This window comes from Molothrus aeneus, chromosome Z, assembly GCF_037042795.1.
Source record: "Molothrus aeneus isolate 106 chromosome Z, BPBGC_Maene_1.0, whole genome shotgun sequence".
NCBI classification, from domain to species: domain Eukaryota; kingdom Metazoa; phylum Chordata; class Aves; order Passeriformes; family Icteridae; genus Molothrus; species Molothrus aeneus.
The window spans coordinates 68,276,779-68,298,120 of record NC_089680.1 but is presented as its reverse complement, the minus strand read 5'-3'; the positions used below and the strand labels follow the sequence as shown (position 1 = coordinate 68,298,120).

The window sequence follows — 21,342 nt, the reverse complement described above, 5'->3', positions numbered from 1 at the left end:
TGAGTGGCAAAATCTTCCAGTGCCTATTGTCCATTAGGACCTGGAGGAGCTGGAAGCACTGGCTGTACTCGGCAAACCCCTCTGTGTGACTGTGCGGGTGATTATCCTCCAATGGCTTCGTCTGGTTCCAGCCAGAAGGATGGAGGAGCTCTCCACAGCACCTTTGGGAAATTGTCCCAGACTGGCGAAGGCTGTGCCATCTGTTTTGTGAACTGTTGACTCAAGCAATTCTGCAGTCAAAGCACTGACAAAGACAGGAGATGTTCTTGGAGACCCAGGGAAGCCAAGGAGACCTGAGGACCGCAGGTCTGTGAGGCTGGACAAGTGCAGGAAAGCCCCATGGAAGCAGGCAGGGGGCAGGTCCAGGGCTAGTGGACCAGTGTGCTTGTGAAGGCTGTGAGAGTGGGATTAATGCATCTACGGGTGAAAAATGCAGGGTGAAGGATAAACAGCTGGATTGGCTCAATGGGAGAGACAGTGCATTAATTTTCTCAGAATAAAGAAAGGAATTATCCATGCTGGATTTCTGTCCACAACAGAAATGGATTCTTTTGTACTTTCAGTTTCACACATGGGTCCAATCGAATACTCATTGAAGCCAAGAGGAATATTTCTATTGACTTCAATAAAGTTTAGATCAGGGCCATAATGAGGCATAACATGATGTGACCAGATTCAACACTATGTAGGTCACCAGCTAAGAAGATAACTGCCTGCTGCTATTAGCAAATAATTCCTAGGCCTGTGCTGGTGCTTTCCCACTGCTTTAAGCTAGAACGAAACAGAATATCTGTTCTCAGATTGATTTCTGGATAAAATTTTCTGTATTTTCACATGTTCTGTGCTCATACAGAAACCAGTAACCTGGCAAACATATAGTAACACGGGTATTCATGACACAGAGTGCAGATAGATGTGGATCTGGAGATAGGCAGATAGAATTTGGGTAACTAATAGAATTTAGATAGCCAAGGAATCCCCCCAAAATTACTTATGATTTGGAAAAAGTGGAAGAATTGCATGGAGTTGAAACCTGATGCAGAGAGAGCTGCACCAAAGAAGTTCTCTGAATTGACCAAGAGAGAGGCATAAACTTCTTTGGAAAATCTTCAAGTTTTGCTTTCTGCCTAAGTACACTGCAGCTTTGAAAGAGGAATCTTGGGGTTTTTTTTTGCTAGGAGCAGCTGGAATGCAACTTCTGAGAGGAGTGAGATATACAATCCCCCTTACAGTACTGGAGTTTGATCTTTGGGAATAATGGAAAAATCTAGTGAAGCCAGAAAATAGAATGCATTTTTGTTTTAAGAGGACTCACTGCCAAAGTGCAGCTACTGGACAAGCAGAAGGAAGGAATTAATCTACTAAAAGGTGTCCCTGCCTGTGCCAGGGGTATTGAAATAAGATGATCTTGCTCCCAGTGCAACCCATGCAATGGTTCTGTGAGCTGCAGGACTGCATGCTTGGTCCTGGTCCCCAGAGCATGAGAAATATGCTTTTTCTTGGGAAACCTTTGGGTAGATAGAGGCTGTTGAGCATCTGAAAATACTCTGACACTTTTACTGAGAAATGCAGAGCTAATACTTGTTTGTGTCTTCCCAAAACTTCATGTTGTCCAGAAACAGTGAAAATTATGAAAATCATTCATGGATAGTTTGAGGAACCAAATATTTTCTCAATCTGCCACTTGCCAGAATGATTTGAGCATCCCAAGGCAAGCTCTTAACCATGGCTGCATTACATGGTATGCTACATGAAAAACAAGTTAAAAAGGAAAAGGAAACAATAATATGTGGCTCAATAAATGTATACAAATATAAAACTGAGAAAGAATGAAGACAAAGAAGGGTGAAGCAGAAGCTAGCAGTGCTCTGCCCACTCTGCAGGAGGGCAGGCAGCAGAGGGTAGGAGGACATGGTGCTGCAGGGTCAGCACCTGGACCATGGTGGGATGCACCCCAGCTCTGCCAGAGTGGCGGGGGGCTGAGGTGGGGACGGAGGGCTGAGGGATGCATTTTGTGGGTGGGGACAGGGGGCTGAGGGGTGCAGGATGATTTGGTGGGTGGGGACGGGGGGCTGAGGGGTGCAGGATGATTTGGTGGGTGGGGACGGGGGGCTGAGGGGTGCAGGATGATTTGGTGGGTGGGGACGGGGGGCTGAGGGGTGCAGGATGATTTGGTGGGTGGGGACGGGGGGCTGAGGGGTGCAGGATGATTTGGTGGGTGGGGACGGGGGGCTGAGGGGTGCAGGATGATTTTGTGGGTGGCTGTATTGCCCCTGTGCCTTCCTTTCCCTCAGGCCACCCTGGTGGCAGCCCTGGCTGCTGGTGCTGCCAGGCTGGGCTAGGGGCTGCCTGCTCATCCCCAATCTGCTGACCCTGTGATCCTCTGTAGCCACAGAAGACAGAATGAGAGGAGGGGTGGGAGAGGAGCAAGGGCAGTTCTGTGGCTTTTACAGCTGAAATCTCCCCTGTTCCAGGCTGCAGCCTTACTGGTGGGAAGGGAAGAAAATCCCAGCTCTAAAATAAAGCCTAGGAGAGCACATCAGGAGGCAAAAAACCTTCCCATATTTACTCTCAGTAGACTATCAAACAACACCAGGCTATTAATTTGGCTTTTGAGTCTTCACTAAAGCCCATAAAAGCGCAGTTGTCAAATGGAGTTCATTTTAATTTCCTTTCAATCACAGTAAATTATTCAGGTGATAAATCAGCTGGGGCAGCCTCCTGGCTGTAATAGAAACCCTAATTCCTGGCTAATTATCCAGCCCATTGCTGCCAGCAGATCAATACCTCTCCCGAATGGAAAGGGCGTGGGGCGCAGGCGGGCAGGACGGCGAGGGACAGCAGCTGGGAGCACAGGCACCGTGACCCCTGCCCTCTGCGGGGCTGCGGGGAGAGAGCGGCGCTCCTGCTGCTCGGCAGGGCCTGGCAATGGCCCCTTGCTGCAGCTGTTGATTCCCCGAGCGCTGCCTGTGCTGCTCGTGCCCGTGGTCAGCCCGGCCAGGGCTTTGGCTGCTGCGGGTTTGGAGCTGCTCCCGCGGGGCAATGCATGAGCGTGCTGTGGGAGCGTACCCCCGCCTACTGCAGCCCGCTCTGCCTGCCCTTTAAAGATTACTCTGAAGGAAACCTCAGGCTGGCAACAGTTCTTCTCGTCCAGCAGAACCTTTCCATTAGAGTAAAAACTGAACGGGTAAAAGATGAGAGGGCCAGTACTGAGCTGTAAAATGGAGTGCCTCACTGTGACACTGCAGCAACCTCAAGAAGATGACAGTGGCACTTACCCCCATCTCCTTGCCGGAGGCTTTTTCCTAGAGCTGCTCCATGCACAAAGCACTTTGAGCCTGAAGACTATGCTGTCAGCTGCTGTCTCCAGCTCAGCATCATCAAGTTATTCTGCAAAAGTGTCTGATAGAGCTCCACCGTCTGTCTCAGATGCTTTCATGCAACACCTGTGCTGCTGTAGAGGCTGAAGGCTCCTCAGGACAGAGTGTCTTCTCTGAGCCCTGTGTCCCTTCATTGCACTGCTGGGGATGCAGAGGGATGCACCACCTTCTTTGGCTCTGCTCTGGTTTACACTGAAAAAGGAGAAAGAAGCCTGCCATAGTGTTTCTTACTGCTAAAATCAACTTTTTTTTTTTTTTTTTTTTTTTTTTGGTGAGTGAGTGAGTGAGTGAAAAGACTTTTCTTCTAAAATAGCAGCAGAAAGCACAGCTCCTTTGGCCAGTACCTCCTCTTTGCATACCCACTCCTTTGCCCTTCCTTGTGAGCATTTCTTTGTGCATGAGCTTCTGAAGACCGCAAAGATTTCTCTATGTGTGCCACCTTGTTCTGTCAGGCTGTGTTGGGTGGTGACAGTCACAGCAGATTTTGTTGTATGACACCTGTGTGTATTCTGTGTGACAGTAGGGCTGTGGAGGCACAGAGTTTTCTGGGGAAGGAGCATGACAGGAGCCATGTATCCAGCAAATGTCTTCCTGCATCAACATGATCCTTGTGAAAAGCAGCCCTGCCGCTTTCAGGGGCAGCTGAGGATGTCTGAAGGGGTCTGGAATTGAAAGGGCTGGTCTTGGAGTAAGCAAGAGAGGTGGAAAGAAAGGCAGGTGGACAATCCAGGGGTTGCCCACTCTCCTGTCTGGCACAGAGACAGGGGTACCCTTCTCCCCCCTGCACTCAGTGCCCAATGCCCCTCCCCAGAGGACACTCCTGGTAGGAGCAGGTGGTGACCAACTTTCTCACTTTGTCTAGAAGTAATGGGAATCCTGGGGTCAGGATTTCTCCTGCAGACTTTTCCAGAAGGTGACAGGGAGCACTTACTGTGGTCTGCAATACCTTGGGACCATGCCCATGCTGAAGAGAAGCTCTGGAAGAGAAGAGAGCTGGGGTTTCATTGCACACACCCTGCTGCGCAATGAGCCCAAGCTGGGGAAGGGTAACAGCATGCACGTTTCAGGGATTTCAGGGTGAATTTGAAAGGCTGGATCTCTCAAAGTGCCTGTTATGGCGTTTAGGGAAGCCTCAGTGATGGCTGGAGCTGATGCAAATGATGCTTCTCTCCTAGTCTGGGCAATGGGGTTGCTGGGCTACATCCCCCAGCTTACATGACTCTGTCTGGGGACTGCCCCTGTCTCCAGGGTTGCCAAGTCTGAGTTATTTTCTTACACAGGGGAGTCCTTGTCACCTCCTCCTCCCTTTGACCCATCAAAGAGGAGGAATCCCAAAATACCAAGGTAGACAGCTCCTTTGAGAATTGCACTGTATTCCTGGTTATAAACACGCCCTTTTTTCCTCCTGACTGCTCTCAAATATGACTATATGTAAAAATACAAATTCATAAGTTAAAGGAAAGGCCAGCCTTGCTGTGGCTTGTGCTCCCACACCTCCTTTGTCCTCGTCTCTTTTATCTTTGCTCTGCATTAACTGGAGGGATGTCTTCTCCCCCTGGCAGGCTCCCCACATTGTGCACAGGCTTGTGCAAAGGGAATTTGGGTGACATGTGACATGGTCAGCAGCTGGCAAAGGCAGACCAGCTCTCCCCTGCTCTGGAAGCTCCTCAGGGACAAGGATGCTACTGAGGAGAGCTTTTTCCCTGAGAGCCTGGTGTCTTGGTTTGAAAGATAGGTGTTTGCAAGGACGGCGGAAACCTCCTTCAGAATAGAAAAAATATTACCTCCTTCCCTCCAAATTGTTAGAACTTTGAAATTAAGGGGCTTTCAGGCAAATATATGAGAAAAGGAATAGCAGTTCTTTTTATGTGTATAACAAGGCAAAGCAGCTCTATGTATGTGTATAACAAAGCGAACAAACAACCCTGGCAGCAATTATGAAAAGAACAAGACACCCAGTCCCAGCCAGAACCAGAGATCCAGTCCCAGCCAGAACCTCAGGCCCAGTCCCAGTCCCAGTCCCATCCCCAGTCCCAGTTCCAGTCCCAGTCCCATCCCCAGTCCCAGTCCCAGCCCCAGTCCCAGTCCCAGTCCCAGTCCCAGTCCCAGTCCCAGTCCCAGTCCCAGTCCCAGTCCCATCCCCAGTCCCATCCCCAGTCCCAGTCCCATCCCCAGTCCCAGTCCCAGTCCCATCCCCAGTCCCATCCCCAGTCCCAGTCCCAGTCCCATCCCCAGTCCCATCCCCATCCCCAGTCCCAGTCCCAGTCCCATCCCCAGTCCCAGTCCCAGTCCCAGTCCCAGTCCCATCCCCAGTCCCAGTCCCAGTCCCAGTCCCAAGCACAGTCCCATCCCCAGTCCCATCCCCAGTCCCAGTCCCATCCCCAGTCCCAGTCCCAGTCCCAGTCCCAGCTCCAGCCCCAGTCCCAGTCCCAGCTCCAGCCCCAGTCCCAGTCCCAGTCCCAGTCCCAGTCCATGTCCCAGTCCCAGTCCCAGCTCCAGCCCCAGTCCCAGTCCCAGCTCCAGCCCCAGTCCCAGTCCCAGTCCCAGTCCCAGTCCATGTCCCGGTCCCAGTTCCAGTCCCGGTCCCAGTCCCAGTCCATGTCCCAGCCCCATCCCCAGTCCCAGCCCCATCCCCAGCCCCAGTCCCAGTCCCGGTCCCAGCCCCAGTCCATGTCCCAGCCCCAGTCCCAGTCCCAGTCCCATCCCCAGTTCCAGTCCCAGTCCATGTCCCAGTCCCAGCCCCAGTCCCAGTCCATGTCTCAGTCCCAGTCCCAGCCCCAGTCCCAGCCCCAGTCCCAGTCCCATCCCCAGTCCCAGCCCCAGTCCCAGTCCCATCCCCAGTCCCAGCCCCAGTTCCAGTCCCGGCCCCAGTCCCAGTCCCAGCCCCAGTTCCAGTCCCAGTCCCAGTCCCAGTCCCAGTCCCAGCTCCAGTTCCAGTCCCGGTCCCAGCCCCAGTCCCGGCCTCTCTCAGTGCTTTGCCCTCCGGTGCAGTTCCGGGCACAGCCAGCAGGGGCGCCAGTGGCTCCCGGCCGGTAGGGGGTGCCGTGATTCCCCCGCGCCTGCAGGTGGCGCTGTGGTGCCAGCTCGGCCACCTCTCCCTCATGGGGTAATGGCGGGCTGGCTGGCTGGAGAAAGGGGCTGCAGCCGGAACCTCGGAGCGGCTGCTGGGGCGGCAGGGAGGAGCAGCCTCCAGAGTAGCAAATGAAATATGTCAGGTGCTGGGTTACACTGTAGTGAGAAACCCGGAGCAGGGCTGGGCTGCAGCAGCTGCACTCCTAAACAGGGCAGGGAGAGGCTCTCTGGGAGGCCTCAGGGTCCCGGGGTTTCCCCTGAGGCACTGAGTGGATGGTGAGGGTCTTTTCTGTAGTGAGGTTGGGTGTTAATGAGGTCCCAGTGCAATGGCTGTTCTTTCGAGCAGCGCTTCCCTCGCAGTAGGAGAAGGCAGCAGGAGATGGAACCCTGCGGTAGCGGTGAATTCTCCCCACAGCGACCAGGGCCTCTCTCCTCTCCAGTGTTGAGAGTGAGAGGAGCTGAGCTCACTCCCCAACCCCCTGCCAAAATCTCACATCTCTGCCCTCCTAAGAGGAACATCTCCCCCCCACCATGGTAAGAAAGTAGCCAGCCACACTCTCCCCCACCTTGGCAATTTCTTTTCTCTTTTAAAAACTAGTCGTTATTCTCTCTTAGCAACGGTTGGGACAAAATTCCATGAAAGAAACAAAAGGAAAAAATCCTAACCCCCAACACCTTGGTAAAATGTTTGGAAATTGCAGCCACAGCACCATTCTTGTTGGGTAATGCTGGAAGGGGATGTTTTTCCAGACACCCAGTTTCATCTCAGCACCTTCCACCAGTTTTGCAGCCAGAGCTTAGTGACTGCATAGAGTACAACATCTTGCAAAGGCAGCAGGTGATCTCCTCCAGAAGATTTTCTGTGGCTTCTAAGTGTGATAGAGAGGTAGGAAATCTAAAAAAACTTTCCCCACTTGTTATCTTGGTAGAAGTGTTCACGTTTCTTTGAAATTTGGGAACTGGCATTGAGCAATTGCATCTCTTTGTTTATTATGTGTTTCGCAATAAATAATTTTTTTCTTTTTAGTTTAGAGAGATAAACAAGGTCCTTCACCAATCTCAGACAATGCCATGTAACAGCACTAGTTGGCCAGTTATGTCAAAATTGACCAACCTCCTTATGTTTATGTTAGCCCCATAAGAGAAGGAAGGACAACTCTGGGAGTGAAAACACTTGCCTGTTGATTTATCCAGTGCCTGGCCCATTCAGATTATATTTAAGGTGAAAGGCTTGCACCAGCATTTGAAGAATTGAACAGACTTCTCTACGTAGACCTCAGTAAATGGCTGGATCCCACAGGCTCTGACAAGTTTCAAGTACATTTTCCAGTCTTAGTTTGGAAATCACTGCTGTTATACAGTCATTCTGTGAGCTTTTTCTAGATTTGTGCATCACCTTACAATGGACAAAGATGGGAGTATGCTCCCTTGAAGACCTTGATATGCTAAAACAACTCAGATGGAGCCAAACTCTTCATGGGAGTACACAGTGGGAGCACCACAGACAGGGCATGAACTGACACAGCAGAGGCTCTGCAGGGTCCAAAATTGTGCAGGCTCTGTCTGTGGTGATTTTCAAGACCCACCTAGATGAACCCCTCGCTGCATGGCCTGCCTCCATAGCTGGCCCTGTTTTGAGGGATCTCCAGGATGTGAGCCCGGGTGGTAGCACTCCCTTGCTGCTCATCCACTGTATTCATTCCAGTTGTTATTATGTGTTTAAGGAAAACTTTGGTGTGGCTACAATGAGAACTGTGGTTAGAGGAAGAGCAGCACTGGTTCACCCAGGGTATAGGATGAGACAGAGAATTGTTTGGCATGCCGAGCCAAGGAGTCTGAGAAACTTGCTCAGTGCAGAGGCTGGGTTTTCAGAAGAATGCCATCATTTTGGGTTGCCTTTTTTTCAGTATGGGGTTGAACAAAGCAACCTACACCAGTGTCTGAATGATGACAAAAAGCAACTGTGGAGCTAAGCCAGTTCCAGACAAAAGGGACTGACTCAAAATTCCTCTCTGCTCATATGAATAGTGGCTGCTTAGATTTTTTTTTTTTGCAGCAGCAGATTTTTCCAAACAAACAAACAAAAATGAACCAACCAAAAAAACAAACAAATCCCAAACCCAAAACCTGAAAGGAGAGAGCTCCTGCACTAAGAGAGTCGATTAACATGTAGGGGCATGATTTCAGCTCTGATTCTCTCACCCTGAAAATGGAATGAAATAAGGGTAACATTGGAGAGGCAAGGGTTTCTCCTGCAAAATCCCCTTCAGGCTCAGGGCTGACCTCAGGTCTGTGTCAGTCCAGACAAGTCACTCACAAAGGGCTGAGGGAGAGCAAGGTCCTGGAGGTGACGAGTGCATTCCTGGAATAGGAGCTATGGAGTGGAGCCAGGCATAAGAACTGCACTTGTCAGATGCTCTATTAGGCTTGGAGTATTTCACTGGTTATTAGGGCCTCTCCAAATAATTGCAACACAGGATTAAGTAATGAATTAAATTATGTTACACGAGAGATTGTCATCAGATTATGTACCTGATGAATGACTTTCAGGCATTGTCAAACTGTGAGGTTTGGTAACAGTGGGAGATTTTGCTGACTGCACCGCTCCTGTGTCTGTGTTTTTGTTCAAGTGGTCCTTTTCTGGTTCTTGTGACTGGAGAGGAAATTTTGAAAATATATATATTAAAAAAATACAAAATATATATTTTAAAAAAATTTGAAAAATATATATTTGAAAATATAACCCCAAGTACCTGTCTGGCATAAGGACTGGAGTAGTTTTTGGGGTGGAAGAGGTGCTCAGGTAATACTGGTGGTGGGTTCCCTTCTGGTTGCCTGATGCTGTTTGCTTGTGGTGATGCTCCACGGCATGTGTGGTGCCCAGGTGTCTTCTGCAGTTTTAGCAGAAGAATCGTGACTATTACAACACCAATGTGCCTGGCTGGACCTGTCTTTGCAATAGAAAATGTTTTGATAGAAACTGAAATGTTTCACTAAAACGTGTTGTCTTTGATGATTTTTCTGTATAGAGGGTCCATCACTGCAGCCTGTCATGACAGTGGGGCATCCAGCAGCAATTGGCTCTGTGTGTCATCAGAGAGCCTATTGCTCTCTTGGAACCAGCACCTCATAGGTACCCTGACTTGTCAGCTTGTCTCCGTTTTGCTTAACTTTTCATACCGATATGCAAACAATTTCTGGTGTTCATAGGTATATTTCTGAAGGTGAGGAGCCCATTGCCCTGCCCAAAGCAAGCTGCACCAAAGCAAGCACTGCATCACTCCTCTGACGCTCCCTGGCCCAGGGCCTCCATTTGCATGAGGCATGCCTGCAGCATAGATGAAGGGCAAGGAGCATCTCCCCCACTCCACATTCCCAGCAGCCATCATGGCACTTTTTGTTTTCAGGGCAAAACACTCTGGTGAAGATATCCAAGCCAGTCACTTTGCCTGCTGTCAGTGCAGTTTGTTCAGTTCCTGCTGCCTTTCTAATCCCATGCCTCCAAGGACATGTAATCAGAAAGTGACGCATAATGCTTCTGAAAATAACATTTGCACTTTTAGAATCACAGACTTGTTAAGGCTGGAAAAGACCTTTAGGATCAAATCCATCTGTCAGCCCAGTGGCACTGCCATATTCATCACTGAACCCTGTCTTCACCCATACCCACATGTTTTTGAGCACTTACAGGGATAGTGACTCCACCGCTTCCCTGGGCAGCCTGTTCCAATGACTTACAAACCTTTCTGTAATATCTTTTTTTCCAAATATCCTACGTTTTCCTATATTTCCTACCTCCCCAGGCACAGAACCATACAATCATACAGATTGGAAAAGACTTTTAAGATTTCTGTCTTTTCCATAAAAACACTGTATTGAAAACTGGCCTGCAATACTGTGTCCTTTACTATTTTAGTTCAGGTGAAGGTGAAGAAATGAAAGAAAAGCTTTGGAAAACTATGGGGGTTTTGTTTAATGTGGTTTTTTTTTTCGTTTGTTTTTGCCTTTTTTAGAAAATAAGATCAGTTCTATATTGATGAATTTGATGGGGATTTGATGGGGAATTCAGCATTGTAGGGAAAGTTTACCCCCCAAAAATGGAAGGCAGAAGGCTCCTGACCTTCACAGGATGATGAGACTCCAAGGGGCACCAACAGGAAAAGCAAAAGTCTTTTGGAGAATGAAGAATGTGTGTTGGCTTGGTGTTCGGCTTTGAAATATGGGAGTTCATGAGTTTACGTGGATTTGTTGAGCTTGGACTTTGCAACCTGCCACAAAACAGCAAACTCTGTGGCTTTCTCTGTTGGCTTTCCCCTGCGTAAAGGTTTGGTGCCTTTGTAGGTACAGTGACTGCAGGGGCCTTGGCTGCCTGTGAGGCTTGGACCCTGGTAACCTGCCACTTCGGTCATCTCCACTTTGAGACCAGTTTATTGTGCACAATGCTTAATATGATACAAAAAATGCTGTGACAGGATTCTCAGATGGCATTTGTGAAACACATTTGGGTAGTTCATGTAAAAGCATTACACAAATACCAAGTGTTCTTGAAAATTTGCACAAGACTTCTCAAGTGTCAAGGGCTATCGGTGGGATGGATTGAAGATCTGGCAATATTGGTGCCAGCCTCATGCATTCTCAGAGTGCATTCACGTTTCTGATTCATATTTCTCCATAAGGAAATAATTCACTGTGCTGAGGGTTGTGCTTTCTTTTCTGCACAGTCGTGCTTAGTGCTTCAGTGGAAGTAGACGGACCACCATGATTGAGGATTGTACCTTTTCCATCCTCCTCTGGCTGAAAATGTTAGTGTTGAGAGGGAAAGTGTCCAGTTCCTGTCCTGAGAAACAGCATTTTTTGACAATATCTTGTAGCAATTAGCGGCATAAAAGCCTAAATTTTGTGCTGAGTTTACAAAAAGTAAACTGCTTTTCCACCAGGGTGGGTTGTTCTATGCTTATTTCAGTTGTGTGTCTCATGCTTTACTTTGATTGGGTGCCTCCTTTTCAGCATTGCACATAGGATGGTGGAGGCTGCTGAGAAAATTCAGTTTGTGCTGGGGTGAGAATAGGTGCAGGGAAAGGGCGGGTGCTGGGGAGAGGGAAGGAAATGGGAGGAGAAGAAGAGAAATGCCCCGTGTAAGTCTATGGGGAAAGCAGGAGAGGGTAGCTGTGGGAGGAGGAGGAAGGCTGGAGAGAGGAGGACTGGAGAGAAGAAATTGGAGGGGGTTGGGGCAGTTGCAGGCACTGGTGTTGCAACACTGAAACTGGGAGCAGGCTTCTACAAAATCTGTTCTGGAGTTTCTGCTTTTCTCAGCAGAAACTGAACTGGGAGGCTCTGGCATGGAGACAGAAATGAAGAGCCTGTGCAGGATTGGGCAGTGCTGATGAGGGTGGGTGGAGGCTTGGACAAGTCATCCTATGGTTTTGTGTCCTGCAGGAGACACAGCAATTTTTTGTGTTATGTGAGAGGTGCTAGAGTTGTTGAGGATAAGTATGTGAGGTTGAAACTAGTAAATCCTGGTGGAAGCAGAGGTTGGCTTTGGCACTGTGGTGGTGTTGCTGTTTCTGTTCATCCAGGTGCTTGTTAGTGGTGAGGTGAGACTGAAATCTGGAAAGCCACCTCAGCTCATTGTGTACATGTACCACTCTTGGGCTGGCCTTACATGGTTTTCAGTGGAGGCTTCATTTTGGAACCAAAGGAAGTTTATGGCTCTTGAAGACGCAGTTTAGTGATAGCCTTGGCAGTGTTAAATTAACAGCTGGACTCAATAGTCTTGCAGGACATTTCATCCTCAATGATTCCGAGAGAGTCCACTGGCCATTTCTGCCCCTGCTGGGCGCTGGGGACTGCAATGGCCCATGGAGGGCTTGCCTGGAAAACACCCATCTAGGCATCTGCAGGTCAGTGCTCTCTTCCCATCCGACTTTCCCAGAGATCCAAGGACAGCAGGCATGAGGGATTGCCCAGCAGGGATTTGGCAGACTGACAGGTCCATCGAGCACATGCCCAGGCACTGCACACACTACTCAGGCATTGCTTTTGTTCAGCCTGCTACCTCTGACTAAGAAACAATATTAAAAACATCTCCAGCAGCCAGCATGGGCAGTGTTCTGTGCTGCTGCTCCACGGGGTTTTGCTGTTCACTATGGGCAGCCTCACTGGCACGTGTGTGTGCGTGACTGTGCGCACGGGTGTGATTTACTGGCCTGTGCAGTGCCACATGTCTTTAAAATTATAGTGCCCGTTTCCTGCTGAAATAATTTCTACATAGAGAGGCTCCTATTATAGCAAGAGGAGCTTGGACGTCATGATTTATTATTATTTATGGTCCCAGGGTCTTGTTTATGCACGATGGGTTAGGTGCTCAGGATAGAAATGCCATTATGCAAATGACATTGAATGTCCTTACTGAGCCTAAATAATTTTTGTGTTGGACGATTAAACCTCATCTGTTATTGATATGGGCTGCAGTCGGGCTATTAAAGAGTCCCAACAGTACTTACTCCCAGTAATGGGAAAATTGAGAGGAAGAGGCTAAACAATTGCCTCAAGTGTGCTGTGATTGTCTGGTAGGAGTGGAACATAACGAACCCCCTGAATGGAAATTGTGTTTACTACTTAGGGATAAATAAAAAGAGAGAACATGCAATAAATTGTGCTTTGTGATCTGAATTGGCGCACCAGAGAATTTGCGTACTTTCAATTTACTTATTTATTTGATTTTTTTTTTTTTTTCAGGGGTGGAGGGGGCAGTGTGATTGGGATGTAGATACCGCAGGAAGCCGGGAAGGATTCCTGCAGAGTGTGCCCCTGGCTGAGTGGCTGGGGAGAGCTGTCCTCGGAGCTGCGCCGGTGCTGCGCTGTCCGCTTTGACACAGCTGTGCAGTCACATTTTGATCAGTGTTGATAGCTTATGAATTCCAAAATTGACAAAATTTACAGAAAAATGAGGATAATCCATCTTCCTTAGCAGCCTGTCAGGAGCTGGCTATACTTCATAATCTTCAATTACAGATGCTATTTTCAGACATTTACATGCAGATATTAGAACAAAATGAAAATGAGAAACAAAGAGTGAATGGAAATGCAGCTATTTATATGTATAAAAGAAAAACAACAGGTAAATTCTTGGCATTTAGATTGGATTTGAGTGTCCCTTTGGAAAATCTGAGAATATCTGCACCCACTTATGAATTGTACTGTGGAAATGTAAAATGTAGTATATCATTTCCCTTATGCAGATAATGTGAAGATTGGGTCAAAAACAGGTCAGTTATTTTGAAGTATGAGGGTAAATGTGTTCATGGCAGGGTGCACAAGCTAATTCTCACTGCCTTCAAAGGAATGTCTGGGGATGTGTACAATCCTAATTGGATTTGGGCTAAAATGAAGCACAGCTGTTAACTTTTTATAAACATATATGTTTTGTGAAAGGGAGATTCAGAAATACCCACTTTAAACTTAAGAAAAAGGGTTGAAACCAAACTTCCACATTCTGTGAGGCAGCACTGAGCTCAATGTGGCTGAAAACAAAGAGAAGCTAGGGTTTGGTCCCAGTTAGACGTGTAAATAACATTTGTTCCAAAGTAGGATTGGGTTTGGTGTCAGCAGTGCTCAGTGCAGGGAATATCATGTAAATTATTAAATGGGGTGGTGGTTGGAAGGCAGCAGTGGTGAGACTTTGATGTATAGGTTTCCAGGAGCCTTTCCCACCCATATCTTGGGTGGCTGAGTAGGAGGGCATTAGGCTGGGTTTTCCATTCCCATGAAATTCCAGGCAGAGCAGCAGTGGTGCCTGCAGCTGCCAGCGCTGCTGGGTTTCTGAAAGCCTGGGGAGATTAATTACAGCTGCTTTGGATTAAACTCTTCGAACCATATCTAACATTACAAATTTTTTCCCTTTGTCAGACTGCTGTGTGGGTTTCTGTGGACAGCCTGCCTGGCATGTGCCACTTTTGCCTCTATTTATTAATTAATTTAAAAATATTAAGATGTGATAACTTGGAGATATTTGTTGTGAGGTCTGGCTTGCTGCTGCCATGAGGGATACCAGGGGGTGTGGTGGATGTGATTTGGGGGACAACATTGTGCCTTTCAGGGACCTCAGTGTTTTCTTTGGCAATGAAGGCTCTTGACACACCACCTCTGTCAGGAAGGAAGGCAGAGCACATGGTCAGTGAGGAGGCAGACTAAGCCCTGAAACCCCAAGCTGGCACCTTGCACTGATGGTCTCAGCTCCTGTTGAGCTGCTGCTGCTGCTGCTGCTGCTGCTGCTGCTGCATCCTGAGCAGCACCATGGGCCTGGGGGCAGCTGTGCCAGCGGCAGGAGAACACAGAAGGTATTATTTCATGCCTGCCTGATGTTCTGATTTGGAATATATAGCAGATGCAAAAAAGCAACATGTGCAAGTCCCAGTGGACCCCAGCTGGCTCATTTTAATGGCCATTTGCCCTGTGCAGCAGACAGCTCTTCTCTGTCTTTGCTTGGTGCAGTCTCTTCAGCAGCATTGTGAGGTCTGTGCCCCACAAAAGGAATCAGGCGAAAAAGGGATACATTTGTCTCACACCTTATGTGTTGCAGCACTGCTGCAGGGCTCATTCCAGCCTTGTAGCTCCCTGAGATTCTCACATTGGTACCTAAAAACCAGGCTGTTTCAGGGAGTGGCCTTGTTCCCTGCTGTGTGTCCATCTTTTCCTGACACTTTAGGATAAAATCCCAGATAAATATCAAAGAAACAATTTCTGTACACAGAGGGTAGGTTGACTTTTCGGTGTGTTACATTCATTCATCTTCACCAGAAATAGTACAGGGTGAAGCTGGTTGTGATCTGCCTCTCTGCTTTACTGTAGTGCAGCAGGTTTGAAAACAGTTAGGAAACTCTCCTGCACCCTTTTTCTTACCATTTGCCTATCACAATCATCACTCCAAGGGATTAATAGCGAGAAATAAAGCTTTTGTAACTGAGGTAGATTCAAAACTTTACTTAGAGCAGAAACCTTCCTGTTTGCACTTTGCAGAGACGTGTAATGTGGAGGGACTGTGCAGACCCTGCTGCTGCAAGAGAGCTTGTGCTGCTGCTAGCAGGCGCACAGAGATTACTCCTCTCCTCCCCACTGCAGCCACTCCCCCCAGCTCCGTCCGCCAGAGCCGAGCCAGAGCAGAGTAGGATAAGGCAGGGGAACACACAAGATCTGGTCTTGCCCCTCCTTTCAGTTTGTCCTTCTCAGTCTCTCTTTTATATATACCTCGTTTCACATGTCTGTGTTTTCTCTCCTCCATGCTATGGCAGTGGTGCTCCATGCTGATGAGACAGTGCGTGGTACAACCGCAGGCAGTCATTTTTCAGGTAATTTCTAGGGTAATGAACACCCGTCTCTTGCTTTTTCACCTACCAAGCAGAAGGTCAGGCTTCCTGGCTGCACAAGGAGGGATCCCTGGCCATGATGATCATTCTGGGCTGTTTCTCACCAGCAGCAGTGAGAGCACACTAGTGCAGGAGGCAAATCAGAGATCCCTTCTGCTGCTCCCACTCCAATTAGCTGGAGAAGCTCTTGGGAAGGGTCAGCAGAAGGGTTCAGCAGAGGGGTCTCAGTGAGGCCATGGGGTGAGGGGCTGCTCCATGAGTGCTGCCTTTCCCTGGGGTTTCCTTTCCTCTCCAGATGGGATGCCTGAAAGGAAGAGATCTGCCTGGGGGGAATGGGAAGAGGGGTCACCACTGTACCCCTCATGAGTGGTTCAACACCAAACACCGTGACTCCACAGTGTTAGAGAGGTTTTTGCTTTTTCAGGGGGTTCTAGAGATTCCTGTAGACAGTACCCATAGTGTGGTTTTAGGGTGAAGGCTCCTCTGCTCTGCAGTCCTGATGCCCTACTCCTTGGGGGCCAGAAGATGCCTCTGCTGACCATCACCTCTCTGCAGTGCCTTGCTGTTGGCAGCACTATGTTTCCTTTTCTGCCCACAGGCAAGTGCTGGTCACTGCCACTCTGCCAGCCCAGTGCTGGCCCTGACCCTCCTGCTTTGTGGTGCAAACTATAACTGCAGACGTGGATGTGAGTGATGGGGTTGCTCTTCCACTGGGAATGCATGATGAGAGGGGAGTCAGCAATCAGAAGGGCTGCCCCTCAGCCTGCACTTCTGCCTCAGTGCTGGAAGCAGTGGTCAGTGCTTGCTCCTTGTGGCTGTTAGTGTTCAGCTGATGATCATTCCAAGAAAGGATCTACACACAGCAAAGTAGTTGGGAAATCCCTTAAAACCAGAAAATCCCTTAAAATCCCTCTATTCTTACCTCTGGGAAAAGTTGCTGTGCCATGGCAAAAGACATGCAGCTCCCATCTGCAGGAAGCTATTTGGACCAAAAGCAGGGAAGGACCCCAAATCTCCATTTTGCACATCTTCAGCTCATTCCTACCACAGTGCTGCTTGTCTATGGGCTCTTCATCCACATTGTGCTGAGCAACTGTAATGCTTCCAGTCCCTCCTGCAGATGTTCCATGGTTTGGGACTGTGCCACTGTATATTGCACCAACTCACTATGGTGCAGTGACATGGAAGAGCACAGGCCACCTGTGTTGTGACTCCTGCCAGGTTATGCTACACTCTGGTTGCTGCTTGGTTGACACTAGAAATGGTCACTTTCTCCAACCTCAGAGAGCATGACTCATTTGCATGGTGCTTCCAGGTCTTTCCAGGTTAAAAGTCTTAACTCTGGTCCCATTTCTCCCAGGGTCAGTTCCTTGGACTCCTGAAGGGAAGCAAGCTATGGAGTTATGTATTCCTGTGTCTGAGAATTGCAGTTGAGGGCTTAAGCTGGTTCCAGTTGGGTTTGTAGTTTGGGATGTGCACCTCCTTCCTCAGCCCCCTCATGTGACCCCGCCCACGGCAAGGGTCCCATTCCAGCTAGATGCTTCTTCCCAAACTACATGTGTGCAAGTCTCACTTTGTAATTGAGAAAACACATTCACTCTCTGCCTCTTGGGAGGGGTGGATCTTCCTCATGGGAGGATCCAAAGGGATTTTCTAGTCTTCATATGGTGTGGTTATGGCTTTCATAGAGCAACATAGGTGAATTCAGGCATCCCTCCCCAGGGATTTGTGTGTGCTCTTCTAGAGATACCAGAAATTCCAAACATCAGCACGCAAGGACAGGTTTTTCCTCTGCTGTGCTGCCAGCCCATCCATGCTTGTGCATCCCCAGTTGCTTGGGATATCTCTGCAGGGCTATTGTTTCTCTAATGTTTTGCCAGATTAGGGTTTTGGGGAAAGAAAAAAATCTAGCAGTGCCTCCATATGTGCATGTACCCTGCATAGGGGAGAGGTGGGGTTAGAGACTCAGGAAAACATGGAATAGTGTGGGAAGGCTGAGAAATCCATTATAGTGGTGCGCTGAATGAGAAGAAGGAGCTTTGATTACACTTCCAGGAAGAAGGAAGGCTGGGGCCATTATCATTGTCCTCTGCAGAGGAGGGAGGTTCCCAGGGCTGTCCTCTCCCTGGAGCAGAAGTGGGGATGAGTCAGAGGTGTGGGAGTCTTTGAAGCAGTGATGGTAGACAAAACGGCCTAGCTGAATGATGGCAAGGCAAAAGTGAGGGCACAGAGGGTGTTGGAGGAGGCATGAGCTGAAAGAACTGAGGAACAGTACAACTTTATTGCAAAGGTTATGTAGGATCCTAGGAGACCAGTCAGAGGACTCTGATGCATGGGCTGGGTGCGGGACAAGGGTGGCCAGCAGCTAGTCCCTGGTAAAATGTATTTAGCTTGCTCATCTGCAAGAGGGATCCTTCAAGGTGACAGGCTGTACTCCTAACTCATGCAAATGGTGTCTGCAGAAAAAACATGTTTATTACACAGAACTGTTAATACAGGATTATCCATGTGAATGACCTTCTGTTTGAGTGAGACCTGAGCTACGGAGATACCAGCATGTATTCCTGGCTAAGGTACTGAGTTAATTGCAAGCACGAGATTATGTGCTGGGTTGTCAGAGAAACTTGTGGGAAGGAGGAAGATGTATTCACTCAGATCAGCTTTTGTTTCCTTAAAACAAAGTTAACTTATTTTGATGTCACATCCCTGGAGCTGTACAAGGCCTGGTTGGATGGGACCTTGAACAGCCTGGTCTAGTGTCCCTGCATGGTAGAGGGCATGTATAATAAGTTGGTCTTTAAGGTACCTAACAGTCCGAAACAGTCTGGGATTCTGTGTTTTTCTGAGTTTTGTTTTGGTTACTCCAAAAAACCCCCATGTGATCCTGGGTTCATCTGCATTTCTTCATCTCTGCATGGCTTCTGCATTGACTTAATCTTCAGGAGTTCATTAGAGACTGGCATTACAGTGGCTGCTCTTCAGTTTACCTGTCCCCACTGTAGTTTTTTATTTGAAGTCAATCTCCAGTTGATATGGGCATGACTGCTGTCTCACAAATAAGGGATTAAAACTTAAAGGGCGGATAGCAGGGAACAGAGAACTTTGGAAGAAAACTTCACAGATTCAAGTGAGAATGATCCTGACAGTAAGAAATAATTGAAAAAGGGCAAATGAAGATAAGCTTTGTTCCATATGCATATACATCCTTTAGATACATGCATTGGCCTCATTGGCTATAGAATGCAGAATGCTGTAGCAATGGAGACTTAAACAGGTTTATAGGATACAAACACTCTGATTTCTGAGATCTGTGCTTGTTTACCATAGCCTCTTTCAGGTAATGAGATTAGGAAATTATTTGGAAATGGCACAGTGTTCTTACTACAGTCAGGTGCTTTATTTTTAAATAACTTGGATTTAGAAACAGTTACCTACAAATGCATCCATTAAGTAAACTCTTTGTATATACATACCGTTTTCCTGTATGCAAGAAATGCAACATTTCTAAGAAAAGGGAAATGGAAAACCTGTTCCCACCTTCTCATTAGTGCATGTCCCCTCAAGTGCCAGCCCTGAAATATGGAGAGTGTGGAGGTTAAGAGGCATGAACATTTTCCTAACAAGAAAGTAGCTTGCACTTGGCAGGTAATCTACAAATTTTCCTCTTTCAGGAAAGCCTTGTTACATATTAATGAGTTTGTCTTTGGTTTTATAAAGAAAACCTATTTTTGTGTTCTCCTAGAACACTGGTGATAAGCACAGACCCACTTACTGAACAGTTTGAATGTTGAAAAGCCCAGTGTAAATGAGCAGTGCCTTTAACACTGGCTTAACAAAGGATTTTTGAGTTCTGTATTGCATCTACTTTCTGTTGACACAGGCAAAAAAAAGCTCTTGATTAGTGAATTTATTTCCACTAAAATGTCTTTTGTTTCTTTTTCCAGGCAACAGAATACTCAGCCATGGCCTCACTAGCTGGTGGATTGGATGACATGAAGGCCAATATAACCAGCCCTACTTCAGCAGATTTGGGAGCAAGTGTTCCTGGGCCTCAGTCCTATCCTATTGTCACAGGTAAATGATTTTCAAACACTGGTAAGTAGTGTGAATTGTCTGTACCTTCATATTGCATGATGAGGTCCTTTATGGAAGAATTGTGTCATATGTGGAGTAATTTGCTCAAAAAGTCTCTTTTTGAATGTGATTTCATAGGAGCTCTTGTTGAAAGAGAGCTGAATGGCTTGTGTAAATCGTTTGTGTATGTTTGTAGCTGACAGATGGAGCCTCCATCCCTCTTGTTCAGGAAAGGATGTGCCCCTCCACCCCAAAAGTACATCTTGAATACCACCGCATCACTGAAAAGCAGAATGCTTGCCTCTGCTTTTGGGCTTTGGAGCTATTTTTTCATAAATGCACCTGGTATGTTTGACTGAATGGAGTTTTTATGACAGTTCAAACTAGCCTAAATTTTGGAAGCTCATTTTATACCATTTCTGAATTGTACCTGTGCACTAAAGTTGAGCATTTAAATGAAAACCAAAGGCTGTTTGCTCAAAGAATGCCAAATCATCTGCATTTATTCAGCAGCTGTAGAGCAAGAGTTAAGGAACAGCTAGGGTCTCATAAATGCTTTGGTCACCTATTTATTTGGGACTGACCCCATTGCTTGCAAGGAAATTGGCCAAATGGTAAGCTAATTATTAAATTCTATCCCAAATTAGTTGTGCAAGTCAGAAAAAAGGAGGGCTTTTAAAATTTAAGGCTCTGTGTTTCATAGGAATGTTAGCTCAGTGTGTTACTTCTATATCTAATTGGTGCAAATTTCATTGGATTTTCTCTGTTTTGACAAAGATTGGACGTAATGCTTTATTTTGTAGCTACTGTGGAAGATTATACTGTTTTTTATAAAGTATTACTATGTCTTTAATGCCTTAAAATCTCATCCAACAGAGGAGAAGTTTTGAAAACAAGTGTTGTTACAAAGTTGTTTTAACCCAGTAAAGTATCAGTCTTCAGCTTTTCTTGACAAAGTTTAGGAGAATTCAGAAGAGATTGGAGAGTGAAAGAAATACATGTGTACCTTGAAGTGGGATGGGAGAGACTTCTTTCAATATCTGTCTGGTTCTGAATGGGTGGTTTGAGTGTTGGACTAGATAAGAAATGTGTCTAGGCATGGATGGATGGATGGATGGATGGATGGATGGATGGATGGATGGATGGATGGATGGATGGATGGATGGATGATGGACAGAAAGAGGAACTTCTGGAGATGTGTGGCTTGTAAGATGTAAGGAGATATAGCATTGATACAAATATATCTATATGTCCATCAGGGGTCTGTGCTGGAACCAATGTTATCTAACATATTCATCAGTGACACAGACAGAGGGACCATGGGCACCCTCAGCAGATTTGCAGGTGACACCAGGCTGAGAGTGCCATGACACCCCTGAAAGACAGAGCCATCCAAGAGGGACTTGGAAAATTCCTAGAAGTGGCCCATGGGAATCTCAAAAAGGCCAGAT

General features: G+C 47.5%; 1 protein-coding gene across 7 annotated transcripts in view; it reads left to right on the top strand.

The window, feature by feature from the left end:
- The window catches only part of PAX5 (paired box 5), a 136,272-nt gene that overhangs the window by 56,471 nt on the left and 58,459 nt on the right, over positions 1 to 21,342 (top strand). For 6 of the 7 annotated variants that reach the window (XM_066569143.1, XM_066569142.1, XM_066569140.1 and 3 more), the window contains one exon: positions 19,762 to 19,891. In XM_066569143.1, coding sequence (XP_066425240.1) covers positions 19,762 to 19,891 — 130 coding nt within the window. Of the gene's footprint in view, positions 1 to 15,742; positions 15,800 to 19,761; positions 19,892 to 21,342 lie in introns of all 7 variants that reach the window. The other variant, XM_066569136.1, reaches the window with a different exon arrangement.